Source organism: Larimichthys crocea, chromosome VI (assembly GCF_000972845.2).
Source record: "Larimichthys crocea isolate SSNF chromosome VI, L_crocea_2.0, whole genome shotgun sequence".
NCBI lineage: Eukaryota > Metazoa > Chordata > Actinopteri > Sciaenidae > Larimichthys > Larimichthys crocea.
In genome coordinates, this window is record NC_040016.1 from 18,341,155 (window position 1) to 18,358,169 (window position 17,015).

Genomic DNA, 17,015 nt, shown 5'->3' on the forward strand with positions numbered 1-17,015 from the left:
CGGTCCAAGTGACCACTATCTCATATTTGAAATGCCTGAAGCTTCATTTTCATAATTATTTATGGCCGCTTGGATTGTCTTTTTTTTTGGTTGACACACGAAGCATTTGAACCTCTAAGAACATAACTGCTGTGTTATTTTATATCTGTAGATGTGACACAAAATATGACTTTCTAAAAGAGCAAGAGTGATTTAAAGCGTTTTAAACTTAAATGTTCACAGACTTTGCATCACTCATCCCTCATCCTCGGGATTCATATGATACCAGAAATAAACATTTAATCACTGGGGGAAAAAAAGAAGACTTAAAAAGTTCCAGCTCGTCTCCTGCATGCAGGGGATAGCAGATCTGGAACGAGCTCAGTGAGAGTTTGAAAATCAAGAAGAAGCTGAAAATTAAGCAGATTAATTCTTATACAGAGAGCTGCAACCTCTGATAAAGCTACTGTTGGTATGTATGGGGACCATGTTGTCTAATGTCTGTTAATGTTCCATGTATTGTCTTGTTTTGTTCTGCATGTACACAGGCTCCCTCAATAAGCTTTAGATAGCTTCTACAGTAGGCCTGATTCACACACAGGTATACAATCTTCTTTTCTTTTAAGTTTATATAATGACAATTACTGGATGTTAATATGTTGTGTGTGTGTGTGTGAATAAAGAAAGAATGAATGAATGAATAACAAGTCATGTTTAAAATGAACATGAGGTTCAGATTTGTATCAACTTCATGCCAGTTTAACATATTCCATATAACTTATTCTTTTGTTATCTGACTCCAGGTGTGAAAGAAATGAAGAACTTTTATTTATTTTTTTTAGATTTGTTCACACCTGACTGGCTTACATTTGGTGATATTGTCATCTTTATAAAACAAACAATAAAAAAAGATAATTAAGTCATAAGTCAGTTTATTTATATAGCACAATTAAATACAACAAGATAGATAGATAGATAGATAGATAGATAGATAGATAGATATACTTTATTTATCCCAAGCTGGGAAATTACAGTGCAGCAGCATTACACACAGTGACAATAGACAACATAAGAATAAAAATATATTATAAAAAGCAAACCATACATAATACAATATCAAAATAGTAAATGAAATAAAATATATTGTACAGAAGTATATACAGCAAACTGGCAGTGTCCAAAGTGTTGATCAAAACAAAATAAAATACATCAGAAGGAAGAAAAAAGTAAATAAATAAAACTAGTTAAAGACAAATTAAGCCAGTACATAGAGTAATGGATAGTCATAAATACTGTAGACAGTAACAAAATTGAACAAATGACACATTGTCCCACTTTTTAAGAAAAAGAAGAAGAAGAAGAAGTTTGGACACCCCTGCAATAAGCAAATCTAAACAAATGAATGCTTTTGTTTTGTCGTTTCTCTGTGCGTGTCAGTTGGTGCTTTTATTTTGAAAAACACAACCAAACATTAGGGATTAGGTTTACGGAAGAGGTCTGAACTTCCGGAACGGATTGTGTGTGTTTTCGCACATCGATAAATAATTCACCTTCCTGCCTCCTGTGTTTTTTGGACAGCTACCTTGTCAGGTAACCGAGGTCCATTTCATTTGAATTACTACAGTTAGACGTGTGGTTGTTTTGTAGATGAATGTTTCGTGTCGGCGTCGTCGTGAAGGTTTTTTATTTTGACAAACCTGTGTCGCCTGCTCGGCTGGTTAGCGACAGCTAGCTTCAAGGTAACGTTAGCGCCGATAAATGACCCGCTGACTTATAAACCGAACCAAATGTAATCAGATTACTCTCTGTGAAGTGTAACGAGCCGGTACAGTAACGTTAGGTCGTCGGTATCTTGCGGTTGTTTACGGTTTTTTTTGTGTTTTTTTGTTGTTTAATGTGACGCGGTGCTAACCAACGTCCGTCTGTCCGAGGCAGCTGAGACGAGCTCCAACGTTTGTTTGTTTGTTTGTTTGTTTGTTTGTTTGTGTCTCATGTCTGTTTGTCTCCTTATAATTGTCCACCGATGATTTTTTTATTGTGTGTGTGTGTGTGTGTGTGTGTGTGTGCTGAGTTCACACACTCCTTTGTTCTCCTCTTGTTGTTGTTGTTGGGTTTCTGCTCGATTAATCACAGATTATTAATAATCGATTTTAAATCAGCAGTCAGAGAAATGTTCAGGACAAATCTAGTCAAATAAATAATAAATCATTTAAAATGTTTATACTGAACAGGGAGCTTCTGCCTTCTTCAGCCCCTTTGGATGAGACAGAACAGAGACATTTATTTATTTATTTATCATTTATTTCACATTATTTATTTGCCTATTTATAACCTGTATGTGTTTATGATTGATAAAAATGTTCATGCATAATGGAATAACTTATATAAATATATATGTCAAAAGTATCTTATTATTGTATATTAATTTATTTTTTTCTCGCAGATTATTTTGGTGAAAATTGTCAATTATTATGACAAAAAAATTGACGACCTGTCTGCAGTACCTCTGCGGACTCCCTAGGGGTCACGGACCCCTGGTTGAAGACCCCTGGTTGTAGTATACACATTAGTACAACAGTATGTCCCTAATATCCATTTTTAGGGCTGTATACACTGTATATTTACTGTACATGTGTACAGAACAACCTATTAACTGCGATCACCAATATGTGTAAAATACATCAGGCCTGGTCTGTTTGTTAAGATTTAATAAGATTCACTGGTAACAGCAGCTCACAATACAAACGATGGATAAGATAAAGGATAGTCATAAATAAGAAATAACATCTAAGATATTCTTGAAATAGAAAATAATAATAATAATATTGGGGCTGCAATAGCAGATAACGGTCATGCAGTTGCAAAAGATATAATAGAGCAAAGAATAGAAACTTAAACCTGTAAACTCTGTGTTTGTCTTTTAAATACAGGGTAATACACATCAGACCATCTCTCCTTATTAAGACATTAAGACATTCATCCATCCGTCCATTTTCTGTAACCATTTATCCTCATCAGGGTCACGATGGGGCTGGAGCAGCCCATCCCAGCTGACTCTGGGGCGAGAGGCAGGGTACAGCCTGGACAAGTCACCGGCTAGAACAAAAAAAAAAAACATGATATACTTTGAAAAATACTCTCTTATTTAGATCTGATCCTCTTTCAAAACCAGGTCTGAGGTCAACGATTGGATGCATTTATCAGGCGAAATTCCATTATGAAGAAGATTGTCAATAATTAACCAATAATAATGGATCGACTAACAATATATCATTATCTATAGGCCTACTATATGATTTCCAGCTTTGTGTGCAGTGTAACAATCTGACCTGTATGCAGATTTATTTAACCAGGAGAGTCCCATCAAGATTAAGAATCTCATTTTTTGTTTTCCACCTCGACTTGTCTGTATATAACGGTGATCATGTTTATGTTTGGTTGTCTATGTTTAGCTCTATGTCTATATTTGTGTCTTCCAGTAAATGTGTTCTCTGCAGTACAGAGTATATATCAAGAGATCTCGAGAGCAGAGGGTCAGATTTCTTGAATATGTGAACATACTTTAGTCAGTAAAGTTGATTGTGATTCTGGTTGCTCAGGAGGAAATTGAACCATCTGTACCATCTGAAGCCGAATACAGAGACTGTGAGTGGATCATCAGGCAGTCTCCCTATGTCAGGCCGAAACGGGTCTGCAAGTGATGCAGACTGCCGGATCTCTGAGGACTGCCATGTCCCAGATGTTGAGCTGATGGAGCTGGGGCCACTGCTGGAGGAGGGAGGGGGGCGACAGGCAGCATCTAAAGGCGCCCATCCAGAGGTAGGACTGTTTCAGACGACTCCTAGAGAAAAAGTTCTTATGTTATGGCTCAGTAGCTTCAGCGTCATCTCTTTTTTTGAAGGGGGCCGCGATGCTCGCCGACGAGGAAGAGGAGGACGATGAGGTGGGAGAGGTCCTGACTTTACCACTTCAGGCTCACCACGCCATGGAGAAGATGGAGGAATTTGTACACAAGGTAAAAAAAAAAAAAAATGTCACCTCGGTTTGATTAATGCAAAACTTTTATGAGTTTACAGCAACAATCCAAGGTCTTACTTGGCTGAAAAAGCCAGTCAACGCTTTGTGCTTTTGTGCAGGGACTTAAAATAAACCTGAGGTTGGTGTGGACAGATCAGCACATTTTATCCAGTCTGGTTTTACTTCCTCTACCAACCTCAGCTTTTTGTGTAAGAGAATGGACACAGGTTCCTTTTAATAAAATATAGTTAATGTAATTACAGCAGTAACTTACGTCGGTTGGTAAACCTTCGGACATGAATGGAAATAGACTGTAATGTTGAACCAGCATAAATATTGAACGAGCTGCAACTCAACACCCTCGTCGTCTTAAAGGTGTAGACGAGGTCCAATGTAATTCTGCGGATTAGCAGTGAGTTTAACACAGACACACAGCAGCAGGTTCAGGTGAATAGCAACAACCAGGATTTAACCTGTGACCTGCTGTAAGTGAGTCATGTATGGGTATTTTTTATGACTCAACGGCGGACGCAGGATTTGTGTCGTATACCGTGGGACACAAGTGTCAGCTTGCAACAAACAACAAACTTATTTGTTAGTTAAAATACAGAACACACAGAGCTATTGAGAAGAAGACCGATACAGTATAAAGATCTTTAGATATTTAAACTGCATGTTAAGTAATCGTCTATTTAAATGCATTATTTTCTTTGTCAGCCTCGCAGGGTTTCTGTTCTCGAGCCATAACAATTGCAAATGTCTGTCTGCGTGAGTGAAAGCTATGCTTGTTTTTCAGGTTTGGGAGGGACGCTGGAGGGTCATCCCTTTTCATGTCCTGCCAGAGTGGCTTAAAGACAACGATTACCTCCTGCATGGACATCGGCCCCCTATGCCCTCTTTCCGGGCCTGCTTTGGGAGCATCTTCAGAATTCACACTGAAACAGGAAACATCTGGACTCACCTGTTAGGTGAGAGAAAAAAACCTCAGAACTGTTTGAACCAAATTTTAGCAGCAAACTCTAGTTTTGTTTACAACTACACGTTAGTTTAACTCTCCTCCTGTCTCTACTCTTGTTAAAACTGCCTGTTTTTTCCTCCCCCTCAGGGCTCATCTTATTCATTTGTCTGGGCACGTTAACCATGCTGAGGCCCAACATGTATTTTATGGCTCCGCTGCAAGAGAAGGTAGTGTTCGGGATGTTCTTCCTGGGAGCTGTGCTCTGCCTCAGCTTCTCCTGGCTTTTTCATACCGTCTACTGCCACTCTGAGAAAGTGTCTCGCACCTTCTCCAAGTAAGGCCACACACACACACACACACACACCACCAAACACTGTTTCTCACACGCTTGTCTTGTATGTCTTAAAGGAATCATTTGTAACTGTCTCTCCTGTTTTCCTGCTCTCGGAGTTGGCAGGTTTTTAATTTCAGGCGTCTTCACGCTGGATGTGCAGCTCCAGTTTGCCATCTAGAGTTCAGTTAAATTAACGAGGATTACACTCGTAGTCGTAATTCAGAAAAATGGTCCATAGTTCAGCCAAAACTAACAACGATGATAGAGCGATCTGTGTTAGTGGATTTATTTTATTAGAAGAATTTACAGTGTTTGTATTGAAGGATGAGGAGCTTTCTCTTCCAACGCTCTTCAGAGTTCAGAGTTATGCTCTTAGAAAATTATTCTCCGACGTGTGATTGCTGCAGTAATCAGTAGAAGGTTGGCGATTTGACCCCTGACCCCTCCTGTCTATGTGTCCAATGTCCTTGAGCATGTAATTGAACCCTGAACTGCTCGAGGCTGCCAGCACTTGTGACTTGTGGGTGATGTGACGCAGTGTGAAGCGTTCAGACCTCAATTTTTCTTCCTTTTTAAAAAAAAAAAGTATTTATTAAACCAACTACAATTTGAAATATACAGACCACTATGAGTTTAAATTAACTTGGGATAGACTTTACGATCGATGATGTTGATCACAGTTCCTGTGTGAAAATGTCGATAATCAAAAGCTCGCTGCAGAGTTGTTTTATATTTCTAACCATGTATAAATATATATTTGTTTAGAAACATGTGAAAAACCTCTCAGCTGTTGTCTCTCTCTGTCTCTGTCACCCTCTTCTCTTCAGGCTTGACTACTCGGGCATTGCCCTCCTGATCATGGGCTCCTTCGTGCCCTGGCTGTACTACTCGTTCTATTGTTCCCCTCAGCCTCGACTTATCTACCTCACCATTGTCTGCGTCCTCGGCATTGCCGCCATCATAGTGGCCCAGTGGGACCGGTTCTCTACACCTCGTCACAGACCTACAAGAGCAGGTGCTGACCGGTCGAAGATAACATGCACAGTGTTTTCTCTGCAGCTGTTTGGTTATGAATAACTGCTGTGCTGTCTGGTAATATGTAGAAAATGAAGTCCAGTTCTTCTTTCAGGTGTGTTCATGGGTCTTGGATTAAGCGGCATTGTACCCACCATGCACTTCACCATAGAGGAGGGCTTTGTTAAGGCCACTACGGTCGGCCAGATGGGTTGGTTCTACCTGATGGGCGCCATGTATATCACTGGTGCCGGTCTGTATGCAGCCAGGATCCCTGAGCGCTATTTTCCTGGCAAGTGTGACATCTGGGTAAGTATTTCATGTGTTTGCATTACATAAAAGAACTTGGGAAAGTCAGGTGTTAGCTGCACAAACAGCGAAGATGCTCATTTGCCCTGATGGAGGGTAAAATCTGCCGTGTTTAGACATTTTTACAGTGCAGTGCTTCATCTTTGCTTCGGAGCCAAAACAACATACAAGACTCTTCTTTTAATATAATAAAAAAAAGTCAAAGTTCTCAAATGTTAAATGTTATTTAACACAAGCAGGAGGACATTTCAACTAGATGAAATACAGTTTAAAATGTTCTCTGACTTTGGCCGTGCACTCTTGTATTTGTCAGTACTCAAGGTTTTTTTTTGTTGGTTCCAAAAAGATACAGATGTTCCCTCCACTTTGTCAGCTGCAGTGATTGTTCAGAAAAGACTGAAATCTTAAATTACACCTCACTGGAGTGCACAGCTGTTAATTTTACTCTGTGGGGGGACGAGGGAGCAGGTTCAGACACAGCTATAAGACAATAGATGGGTTTGTTTTGTTTGGCAAATTCTACCGAATGAAACTGATACTCGCGCCTCTCTTTCGCTCCTTCTAGTTCCACTCTCATCAGATTTTTCACGTCCTCGTCGTGGCCGCGGCATTCATCCATTTCTACGGGGTTTCCAACCTGCAGGAGTTCCGTTACGGCCTCGAGGGAGGATGCACAGATGACTCTCTACTCTGAGAGTCCCGACTGTGACTCACCCATACTTCTTTATAGCCCAACAGACACCACATACACACACGCACACACGTACATATACATGCACACACACTTAAAATGCTGCTGGAATTCAATATATAGTCACTTATTGCTCCTTCTGTACTTCTGGTTTGCGAACATCTTGTTTGGGTTTTGGTGGTCTTTCTGTTTGGCTCCACTAAAGTAGCATTAACTAGCCATAGAAGTACAGAGGAATCTTCAACAGGCACTACTTCTCCAATAAAAATGAAGCTTGAAGTCTGCAGTTTGTGATTAAAAACAGGATTTTAACCAAAATCTTAGATTCCTGTAACTGATGGTGATTTCTTAGAAGCCCACTTTAGTACCCCCGACCTCTTCGTAGTCTGTTACCATTGCACAAAGAATGCAGAGAGTGTTATTTGTGCTGTAGCAGAGGGAACACACTGTAAACCATTCCCTCCCATGCAGGTTAGAGCATGAATGTACTGTACATCAGGAGTTAAGGTGCAGAGCAGCACCACTTAGGTGCTTTGGGGGGGGCCTGCACGTGTATTTGTATAAGAACGGTGAAGGTATAGTATACACACATATAGTGTGTGTGTATAGGTGTCACCAGATGTTTGTTCAACTAAGCTGACACCGGTTGTGAAGCTGTTTGTTTAAATCCAGAGGACCACCACAAACCCAGCCATGCCTGCTCTGCAATAAAACATGAACTGTACTCTGAAGGCCCAGCGAATACTCTAAAAAAAAAAAGAAAGAAAAAAAATCCCATTAAAACAAAATAAAATGCATTATTATGAAAGGAACACGTAGTTTAAATCCCATGAATATGATCCATAGATGTGGCTGAGTAACACGAATTAAGGAGTTGGATACTCATTTGAACTTTATACTGAATTAGAAGTTCCTTTGCATTTTAAAAGCCTTGTTTAATTTGACATATAAATGATTTTCAAGTTAAATAATGGCGCAAAAAAAAAGAATTGCAATTGTGCAAAAACATATAAGCTCAGTTCAGGTTAGATTAAGATGCTTGAAATGTTTGAAGTTTAAAAGAACTCCCCTGCCGTCATTTTTCAGTCAGACAACACGTCATCGGTTAATTTCTAGAGTAATAGTTCCTGGGCTACGCACAATGTACAGATCTGGATAGGTCAAATTGTGTTTTTGTTAGCTAGAGATCTTTCTTTTGTGCTAGATTTCAGATGCAATGAGAGGTGTAAATATCAAATGCACCTTTAGTGTATACTATTAAATTCAAAACTTTAAATCGCCGTACGGGGTTTAAAAATGTGTTATGTATGATTGATATAAACTTTTAGTATTCCTGTGCCTTAGGCCAACGGAAATGTTTTTAAATGAAACGGCCTATCTTAACAGTCAAAGGAGCTTCAAAGATTTCCAGACCTTTTCTTGTTTTCCTTGCCATATATACAATCAAATCATTATTGAACTTACAACTCCATTGATAGGTTGTATCAACTGCTGTTTAAGACTCCTTTTTCTAGATCAACTTATTCAAGCTTTATTACAAAGACTAAAACAATGTGTATTCTTGACTTTGTGTAATGTCCTGTGTAGAAAGTGATAAATCATACATTTCGCTGAAATGTAAACATAAATATTTATTAATGGTAATCTTGGAAAATTATTGGAATACATTTTTTTCCACATGTACAAACCTGTTGTCCAATTTTGTTATGTGCGTGTTTCAGTGGTAAGAAAGATGTAACCCTTCCAGACATTAGCAGTAGGTGACTGTGAGGAGTCCGCTGCTCATCAGTTGTCTATCAGGTGGAGGAAAAAAATGTAACCTAGCAGGAAAAACCAAACAGTGAAGAAAAAGAGTCATGTTGTACTACAACCCACGCCAGGAAACAGCATGAATTCATGTGCTTTGCATTTGCAAATGAGTGTCATGATACCCAGGGCTACTGCAACCCCGAACTTAGGTAGACATTAGCTGGAAGAACTATATGAAAATACATGTACCTACATATCTCATATAGACATGACAGACAGATACTTCATTGATCCCAAAGGAAATTCCAGAAAATAAAAGGCTCATTCTAAGGTATCAGAAACATCATTATTTATTTTCAGGTGATTATACAAGAGTGAAAACATAGTTTAGGAATAGGACTTACTTGTGGAGTATTTTTACAGCAGTAAAAAGCAAAACATCTATTATAGAGATTATTTCTGCAACAATTGCTTAACCCAGTTGAATCTTCACCAGGTGTGTGTACACACACAAGAACTGTGACTCACTTTGCTCTCAATTGTACATACAGGTATAGACATAAGTACAGTCAAAAGACAAGGGACATGACAGGTAGATGCAGACTTAACATAAAAACATAAACATAACAAAAATAACTATATACATATTTAAAAGGTATATATATTTGCATAAATATAGATATATATGGACATGAGTATCTGTCTATAGACATTTGTAAACTGGGTAAACGACTGGTGATGGAATAAATATGGTTTCACATACATACATACATACATACATACATACATACATACATACATACACACTGTGTGTATGTATGTATATATATATATACACATGTACTGTATACATATATATACACATACATATTTGTGTATGTATATATATATATGCATATATGTGTGTATATGTATACAGTGTATGTATGTATGTATGTATACATATATATACATATATATATACTAATACATAGACACCACCCAAACACACACACATATTTCCCTATAAGATATATATCTCTATATATATTAGATATATATATATATACATAGAATATATAATACACACATGTAGTGTGACATATACCACGCACAACAACGTATCTATATATTTAGCTATGTGTAATGTCTGTGTGTGTGGTATTATAATATTATATATTATAGATATATTCTATATCTCTCTAATAACTATATATTATGCTCTTATAGATATATATATCTAGATCTCTATATATATATAAAACAAATGTAGTTTTAAATTTTTATATATATAAAATACAAAATTATATTTATGTTTAAACATATATAACATCACTTCATAAACGTTCAATTCAAGTCAACAGTTTAGCCTAGTTTAGGTCGGAACTAAGTCGCGGCCGTGTGTTTCTGCACGGGAACATTCGGAACTAAGTCGCGGCCGTGTGTTTCTGCACGGGAACATTTGGTGGCTGGTAAACGTCAGGACCAGCTGGTATGCTGCTAGCTTAGCTTTAGCTCCCTGTGTGTGACGGTGTCAGAGTTCCTCCACCTGTTCCTGCTCCACCTGTTCCTGCTCCAACACCAGGTACGACTCTCTGGATCCATTCACACCTGTGCTAGCTGATGCTGACGGACACGTGACGTGACGTGACGTCAGCGTGTTTGTTTTGATCCGAGCCTGGCGCTAATGAACTGAAGCTAGTTAGCCTTTGTTGACTCTGTGTGTGTGTGTGTGTGTGTGTGTGTGTGTGTGTGTGTGTGTGTTTGTGTGTGTGTGTCAGTCAGGGGTCAGACATGGACAACGACCAGCAGTCCAAAGAGAGCACGGACCGGTCCGACCTGGTGTCTGAGGACGGGAAGAACAGCAAGTCTGTGGTGTGTCAGAGATGCGGGTCCAAGGTGCTGTGTCCGGGGATGGCTGTGCTGGTGGAGAAAGAGGTACGACGACGGTGATGATGATGATGATGATGATGATGATGATGATGTGGAGGACATGATGAGTCATGAGGGCTCAGACAAACTCTTATCCTTGTCTTGTCCCTTGATTAAGTTTCCACTTTTACAGGGCAGAAGAAATAATCAAGGATACAAAGAGTGCTCTTACAGTGTTATGTTTGTCTGTCTGTGTGTCTACTTACTCTTTGAAATGACAAGGTGACATCAGATGTAGAAAAATATGATTTAATAGCGTGAGGAAAGGTGGAGGTAGCAGAGATGAAGATGCTGAGGTTCTTCTTTGGGAGTGACCAAGATGGATAGGACCAGGAATGAGTACATCAGAGGGACAGCACATGTTAGAGGGTTTGGAGATAAAAGTCAGAGAGGCCAGACTGAGATGGTTCGGACATGTCCAGAGGAGAGATAGTGAATATATTGGTAGAAGGATGCTGAGTTTTGAACTGCCAGACAGGAGGAGGCCTAGAGGAAGACCAAAGAGGAGGTTTATGGATGCAGTGAAAGAGGACATGAAGGTAGCTGGTGTGAGAGAAGAGGATGCAGAAAACAGGGTTAGATGGAGGCAACTGATTCGCTGTGGGGACCCCTGAAGGGAAAAGCCGAGAAGAAAAGAAGAAGAGTGAGGAAGATGTTAAAAAGGTTTAAACAGACAAAACGTGGGTGTCCAAACTTCTTTTAAAGAAGAGATTTGACAATGTGAAGATGCCGGGGGGCTGATACTAACATCTTAAAAATGAAAAGTTACATACAAATGTTCTGCAACAATTTTGCTTTCATTGTCACAATTATAATTTTTTTTAAGTGATAATGTCAGCAAATCTAAAAACCAGTTCTTCCTTTCTTTCCACATGTGGAGTCAGATAACAAAGAATAAATTGTATGAACACGTTAAACGTTGCATGAAGTTGATACAAATCTGAACCTCATGTTCATTTTAAACACGACTTATTATGAGTAACGCAAAGTCTGTGAACATTTAAGTTTAAAACGTGTCACTCTTGCTCTTCTCTTTAACAAAAACATTCAGAAAGTAATATTTTGTGTCACATCTACAGATGTAGTATAACACCAGCAGTTATTTCCTTAGCGGTTCAAATGCTTCGTAATGTCAACCCAAAAAAAAAGCCAAATCTTCCAGCCGTACAGTGTCTGATAATCCTAGCAGGCCATAAATAATAATAATATTATAAAAATTAAGCTTTGGGCTGCATGAAATCTGACTGCGGGCCGTGGTTGGCCCCTGGGCCGTACTTTGGACATCAAATCAATTAAAATCATATTTTATTTGTATAGCCCAAAGTCACAAAGTACATTTGCCTCTGAGGGCTTTACAATCTGTACAGGGAGTGACACCCTCTGTCCTTAGACCCTCAGTTCGAGTGAGGAAAAACTTGCCCACAAAAAACTTTTAACAGGGAAAAAAGGTGGAAGAAACCTCAGGAAGCGCCACAGAGGAGGGATCCCTCTCCCAGGACGGACAGACGTGCAATGGATGTCACATGTAGAAGAAACTTTACCACTATACACCTATAAGATATACAATTTAACACTATTTACACATGTATAAATAACAGTTAAATAAAACCAAAAACAGTAGGATAAAAGCCAGCCAAAGTAACAGTGAACTATACGATATATAAATCTAAAAACTTATAAAAGAATTTAGTGTTTGAGAGACTGTGCAGAGAATACACTGATTGTTTAAAGTGCAGTATGCATGCAAGAGAAAATTGCACTTATGTAATTGCACAAGCAATTACGACAGCTACTGGACTTGACTTGGATTGTCTGATATTTTGAGGGAGGATTTGTAGAGACTGATGTTTACAGGTAGGAAAGACTTCCTGTGTCTCTCTGTGGAGCATCTTGGTGCCAGCAGTCTCTGACTGAAGGAGCTCCTGAGTCTGTCAAGCACCTCATGGAGTGGGTGGGAGTCATTGTCCAAAATAGCCCGCACCTTAGACAGCATCCTCCTTTCCAACACCACAGTCAGCGAGTCCATCTGAATGAAGTGCTATGGATCAGTGGTGTTATAGATAGAAGTACCAAACATTATATAAAGTAGTCCGCACCTCGACCATTTACAGCAGTAAAATACTACCTACATGTTAATGCATTAGAGTGACTAGACTCCTTCCAGTTAGTCTGCCTCTATATGCAGAGACAGACATCCCACTTAGACTTAAGATATAATGCAGCCTTTTCATTCGTATACTGAGGCCCTGTTCCACTATTGATTTTCGTCCCCTCAGAAGTGTTGTTATGTCATCCGAGGCTGTGTTTTCTCCCACCAGCTGTTCTTACCATCCATGCGGAAAAAGAGCGGCCCCAGCACCACAGAGGGATCAGTGGACGGGGACACTCTGACCACCCACTGGTTTGTGCAGGACATGTTCGATTTTGATAACGTGGGCTTCACGAAGGACGTGGGCAAGATCAAGTATCTCATCTGTGCAGATTGTGAGATCGGACCAATCGGCTGGCACTGTTTGGATGACCTAACGAGTTACTACGTGGCCGTGGAAAGGGTGAATCATGCATAGTCGAAATGCATACAAGAACTTTAAAAACAAATGTGTTGGCAGGCTATGCATCTTTTCATGGATTTACACCATCTCTCACACACACACTTACATATGATGTTATGTGTACATTTTTTTTATGATAACAGGACTTCCATTCCCCTCTCTCACACTGACAACAGTACGACCATGCCGATCTAATAAAGTTGTTTTTGTGGAAGCCGATGTTGAATGGCATCCTGCGGCTGTTTCCTGGACAGTGTGATGCTGAAGTTCACTTCATCTGAGTGTCCTGTAACCTACAAAAATTACAAGATGAAGACTGTTTCTGTGTTTACCATGTGTGGAATTCATCTGTAATAATAAAAATAATAATCCTAAAATAGTTAAGTGTTTAAAGGATCAGATTTATTAATCAAATATCAATTTTGATACTTGATTAAGCTTTAAGGTCAGTTATTAGCGGGAATCCATGAATTCCAGCTACAGAAATGTATTTTCTGTTTTACTTTGTTGTTTTTATCATCTTAATTTTGCTTTGGGATTTTAGGCCTCTGGTCGGACATTTTATAAGATAATTTTACTTAATTGTAAATAATGATTTGTTGGAGCCCTAAACTAAAATCAGGTCCCAATTTGTGTGCGCACGTGTCCTAAAGATAAAGGTAGAAGAATAGGAAGATATAGACTGAAGATAACGTCACTTATGAGGGAGCAAGGAGGCTGTTTAACCTCCTTAAGTTCATTTTGGGTGTGGGTCTACGTTTTGCCACTAGATGTCCTGATTTCAGCATCTGTGACAAACATTTCTGCATATCAATAGTGGGCTCATTATCATAATTTTGTTTGTGTGTGTGTGTGTGTTGTGCACCTGTTAACTGAAGGCTCTGCCCACACCCTGCCAGTGGTGGTAGCCACTGTAGTGTATGTTTAAAAACTGACATTAGATAATATGTGGATCATCTTACATGAAGAGGTCACACTATGCAAAGATGTAGAATGTCTAGATTCATTAAAGTGTTAAAGTGAATGAATCTATACATAACACAAGAGACAAATACTTTTAGTTTGTGATGATCCAAAGTATTTTTTTTTTGTCAGAATCTTTAAATAAGTGCAGCTGATTTCGAAAGACACCTGCTAACCGTTAGTCTACTGTCTGCAACGGGAAGTTCAAATGAAACAGAGAACGGCGACATTCAAATCAGACTTATTTGCAGAGTGAAACACATGAAGTGGCATGCCACGCTCACTCACTGTTGAGAACATAAGCTTCAGCTGAAAATGTTAACTCTCAGTCAAATCAAGTCAACTTCATTTACAGTAAAATCTGTTCATCACGCATCAAGGGACAGCTTTCACACCCCTTAAGTTAATATGTTATTTTACTTTTTTATGGAACTATATCAGCATCATTCTTCCATTAAAAGGTGGTTTAAGATTGTGCGATTGATCGATATAAGACTGACAGATAATAGATACAAAAGCAGGTACATGTGTGAAGACATTTGTGGCACAATCGTAATCAGAGTCACTTTTATCGGCCAAGCATGTGTACAAATCCGAGGAATTGGACTCCCAATTTCACTTTGCTCTCAGTGTACATACAGATATAGACATAAATGTACATGAGGCAAGTGGATATGACAGTAAATACAGAATGAACAGCATTAGCAACAGTCCTGGACTGCCCTCTTGGCTCCATAGAGGAAGTGGGAGAGAGGAGATCATGAACAACTCCTCTCACCTCATGCATGAAACTGTGGGGGACCTTAAAGAGCTCCTTCAACTCCTTCAACTGCTACTCCAACCATGTAAGAAGGCGCACTACCACAGGTCTTTCAACTGTCAGACTCTTAAACACCAGCATGTAGCACTGTTAAATTGCTCAATCACTTTTTCCTGTGCTAATTATATTTACTGTTATATATTGATATTCCTCCCACACTCCAAAAAAACATGCACTTAATAGGTTAATAGGTGACTCTAAATTGGCTGTAGGTGTGAACGTGAGTGTGAATGGTTGTCTGTCTCTGTGTGCTCTGCGATGAGCTGACAAGCTTCTTGTCCAGGATGTACCCCGCCTCTTGCCCAAATAGATGGATACAGAACACAACCATTTGTAGAAACCATATTTATTCCAACGCCTGCACCATTGTACTATCATCAGTCACTGACAAATGTCTATAGATAGATACACATGTGCATATATATATATCTATATTTATGCAAATATATATACCTTTTAAATATGTATATAGTTCTTTTTTTACGTTTTTGTTTCATGTTTTTATGTTTTTGTGTCTACCTGTCATGTCCCTTGTCTTTTGACTGTACGTATGTCTATACCTGTATGTACAATTGAGAGCAAAGTGAGTCAAATTCCTCGTGTGTGTACACACACCTGGCCAATAAAGTGATTCTGATTCTGATATATAGATATATATATACTGTATGTGCATGATACAACTAATCCAACATGCATATCCATATACTTGAAAGGTATATATACTGTATATAACTTTTATTGTATTTGCATTTTAAATATTTGTTCTATATATTTCTTGTTTATTAATAATTTCTTCATGTTATGTTATTTATAGACTGTGTATGAGCTGAACAGACCTTTATAAAAGCACTAGAATATATATTCTTTGTTTGACTGCAGATCGCAATGTGCAGATTATATATATATATATATATATATATATATATTTATAGAAACTTGATAGTGCTTTTATAAGGGTCTGTTTGTAAATAATTCAGCTCATACACAATCTATAAATAAGATAACATAACATTAAGAAATTATTAATAAACAAGAAATATACAGAACAAATATTTAAAATGCAAAAAAATAAACAAATAAATAAAACAACAAATACAATAAAAGTTATATATACATATATATGGCCTCAAGCTGTAAAAAAAAAAAAAAAAAAAAGAATAAACACGTCACGTTTGCATAAATATAGTATTTCTTCTCTATTATAAAGGCTATATCTGCTAGTGCCAGAGGCGCTCTGGAGCCTTAATTAATGTTTATTATTAAAATACAAACAGCTGAAGTATCAACATATGACTGCGCTCTCCACCAATCAGCGAGCTCCTCTAGACCATTTAAAAACGAAGTGCCGGTCAGCGCGCAGCGATCTACACGGTGTGTTCGATTAGCAACAAATGGCAGCGTCTATTCTTTCGGCCACGCCGGGCGGAGTGAAGAAGAGCCGGGGTCCTTCCTGTCTCTTGACTTGGACTCAGCACGCCTGCGTGCCGAGAGGGTGACCAAACCAAACTCACCCATCATCTGTGAGCTATATAAGCACAACTAAAGAGGAATGTGCGCACAAAGTGTGAAAACGAGAAAACTCAAACCGAAGTTCACTTTATTTTTTAAAGTCGTTTAATCCACTCTAACAGGCATTTAACTCATTTATTATGTAACCACACGAGCTGTGTCGGGGTTGCAAAAAAAGGCTATAAAACACACAATGTGTATAAGCATGT

The 17,015-nt window shown here is 38.6% G+C and overlaps 2 protein-coding genes across 4 annotated transcripts; both read left to right on the forward strand.

The window, feature by feature from the left end:
- Window positions 1–1,435: 1,435 nt before the first annotated feature.
- Window positions 1,436–8,288, forward strand: adipor1a (adiponectin receptor 1a). Its single transcript, XM_010753447.3, has 8 exons — window positions 1,436–1,569; window positions 3,579–3,798; window positions 3,881–3,994; window positions 4,793–4,964; window positions 5,102–5,288; window positions 6,116–6,303; window positions 6,418–6,611; window positions 7,177–8,288. Exons 2-8 carry the CDS (start codon window positions 3,652–3,654, stop codon window positions 7,303–7,305), a joined length of 1,131 nt encoding a protein of 376 aa, XP_010751749.1. The 5' UTR covers window positions 1,436–1,569; window positions 3,579–3,651; the 3' UTR covers window positions 7,306–8,288.
- Window positions 8,289–10,464: 2,176 nt separating this feature from the next.
- rabif (RAB interacting factor) lies at window positions 10,465–13,893 on the forward strand. Of its 3 annotated transcripts, none has more exons than XM_019271752.2 (3): window positions 10,465–10,615; window positions 10,808–10,968; window positions 13,281–13,893. In XM_019271752.2, exons 2-3 carry the CDS (start codon window positions 10,825–10,827, stop codon window positions 13,527–13,529), a joined length of 393 nt encoding a protein of 130 aa, XP_019127297.1. In that variant the 5' UTR covers window positions 10,465–10,615; window positions 10,808–10,824; the 3' UTR covers window positions 13,530–13,893. The 3 variants fall into 3 exon arrangements, with proteins under 3 accessions (XP_019127297.1, XP_010751748.2, XP_019127298.1); XM_010753446.3 differs by having other exon boundaries at window positions 10,468–10,615; window positions 10,812–10,968; XM_019271753.2 differs by having other exon boundaries at window positions 10,468–10,615; window positions 10,816–10,968.
- The last annotated feature ends 3,122 nt before the right edge of the window (window positions 13,894–17,015 follow it).

Bases quoted from the DNA above. Each gene is read 5' to 3' on its own strand.
- adipor1a (XM_010753447.3), top strand. From the start codon at position 3,652: ATGTCAGGCCGAAACGGGTCTGCAAGTGATGCAGACTGCCGGATCTCT. The intron at 5,289-6,115 runs GTAAGGCCACAC...TCTTCTCTTCAG, and splicing joins GTGTCTCGCACCTTCTCCAA to GCTTGACTACTCGGGCATTG. The intron at 6,304-6,417 runs GTGCTGACCGGT...TTCTTCTTTCAG, and splicing joins TCACAGACCTACAAGAGCAG to GTGTGTTCATGGGTCTTGGA.
- rabif (XM_019271752.2), top strand. From the start codon at position 10,825: ATGGACAACGACCAGCAGTCCAAAGAGAGCACGGACCGGTCCGACCTG. The intron at 10,969-13,280 runs GTACGACGACGG...TTCTCCCACCAG, and splicing joins CTGTGCTGGTGGAGAAAGAG to CTGTTCTTACCATCCATGCG.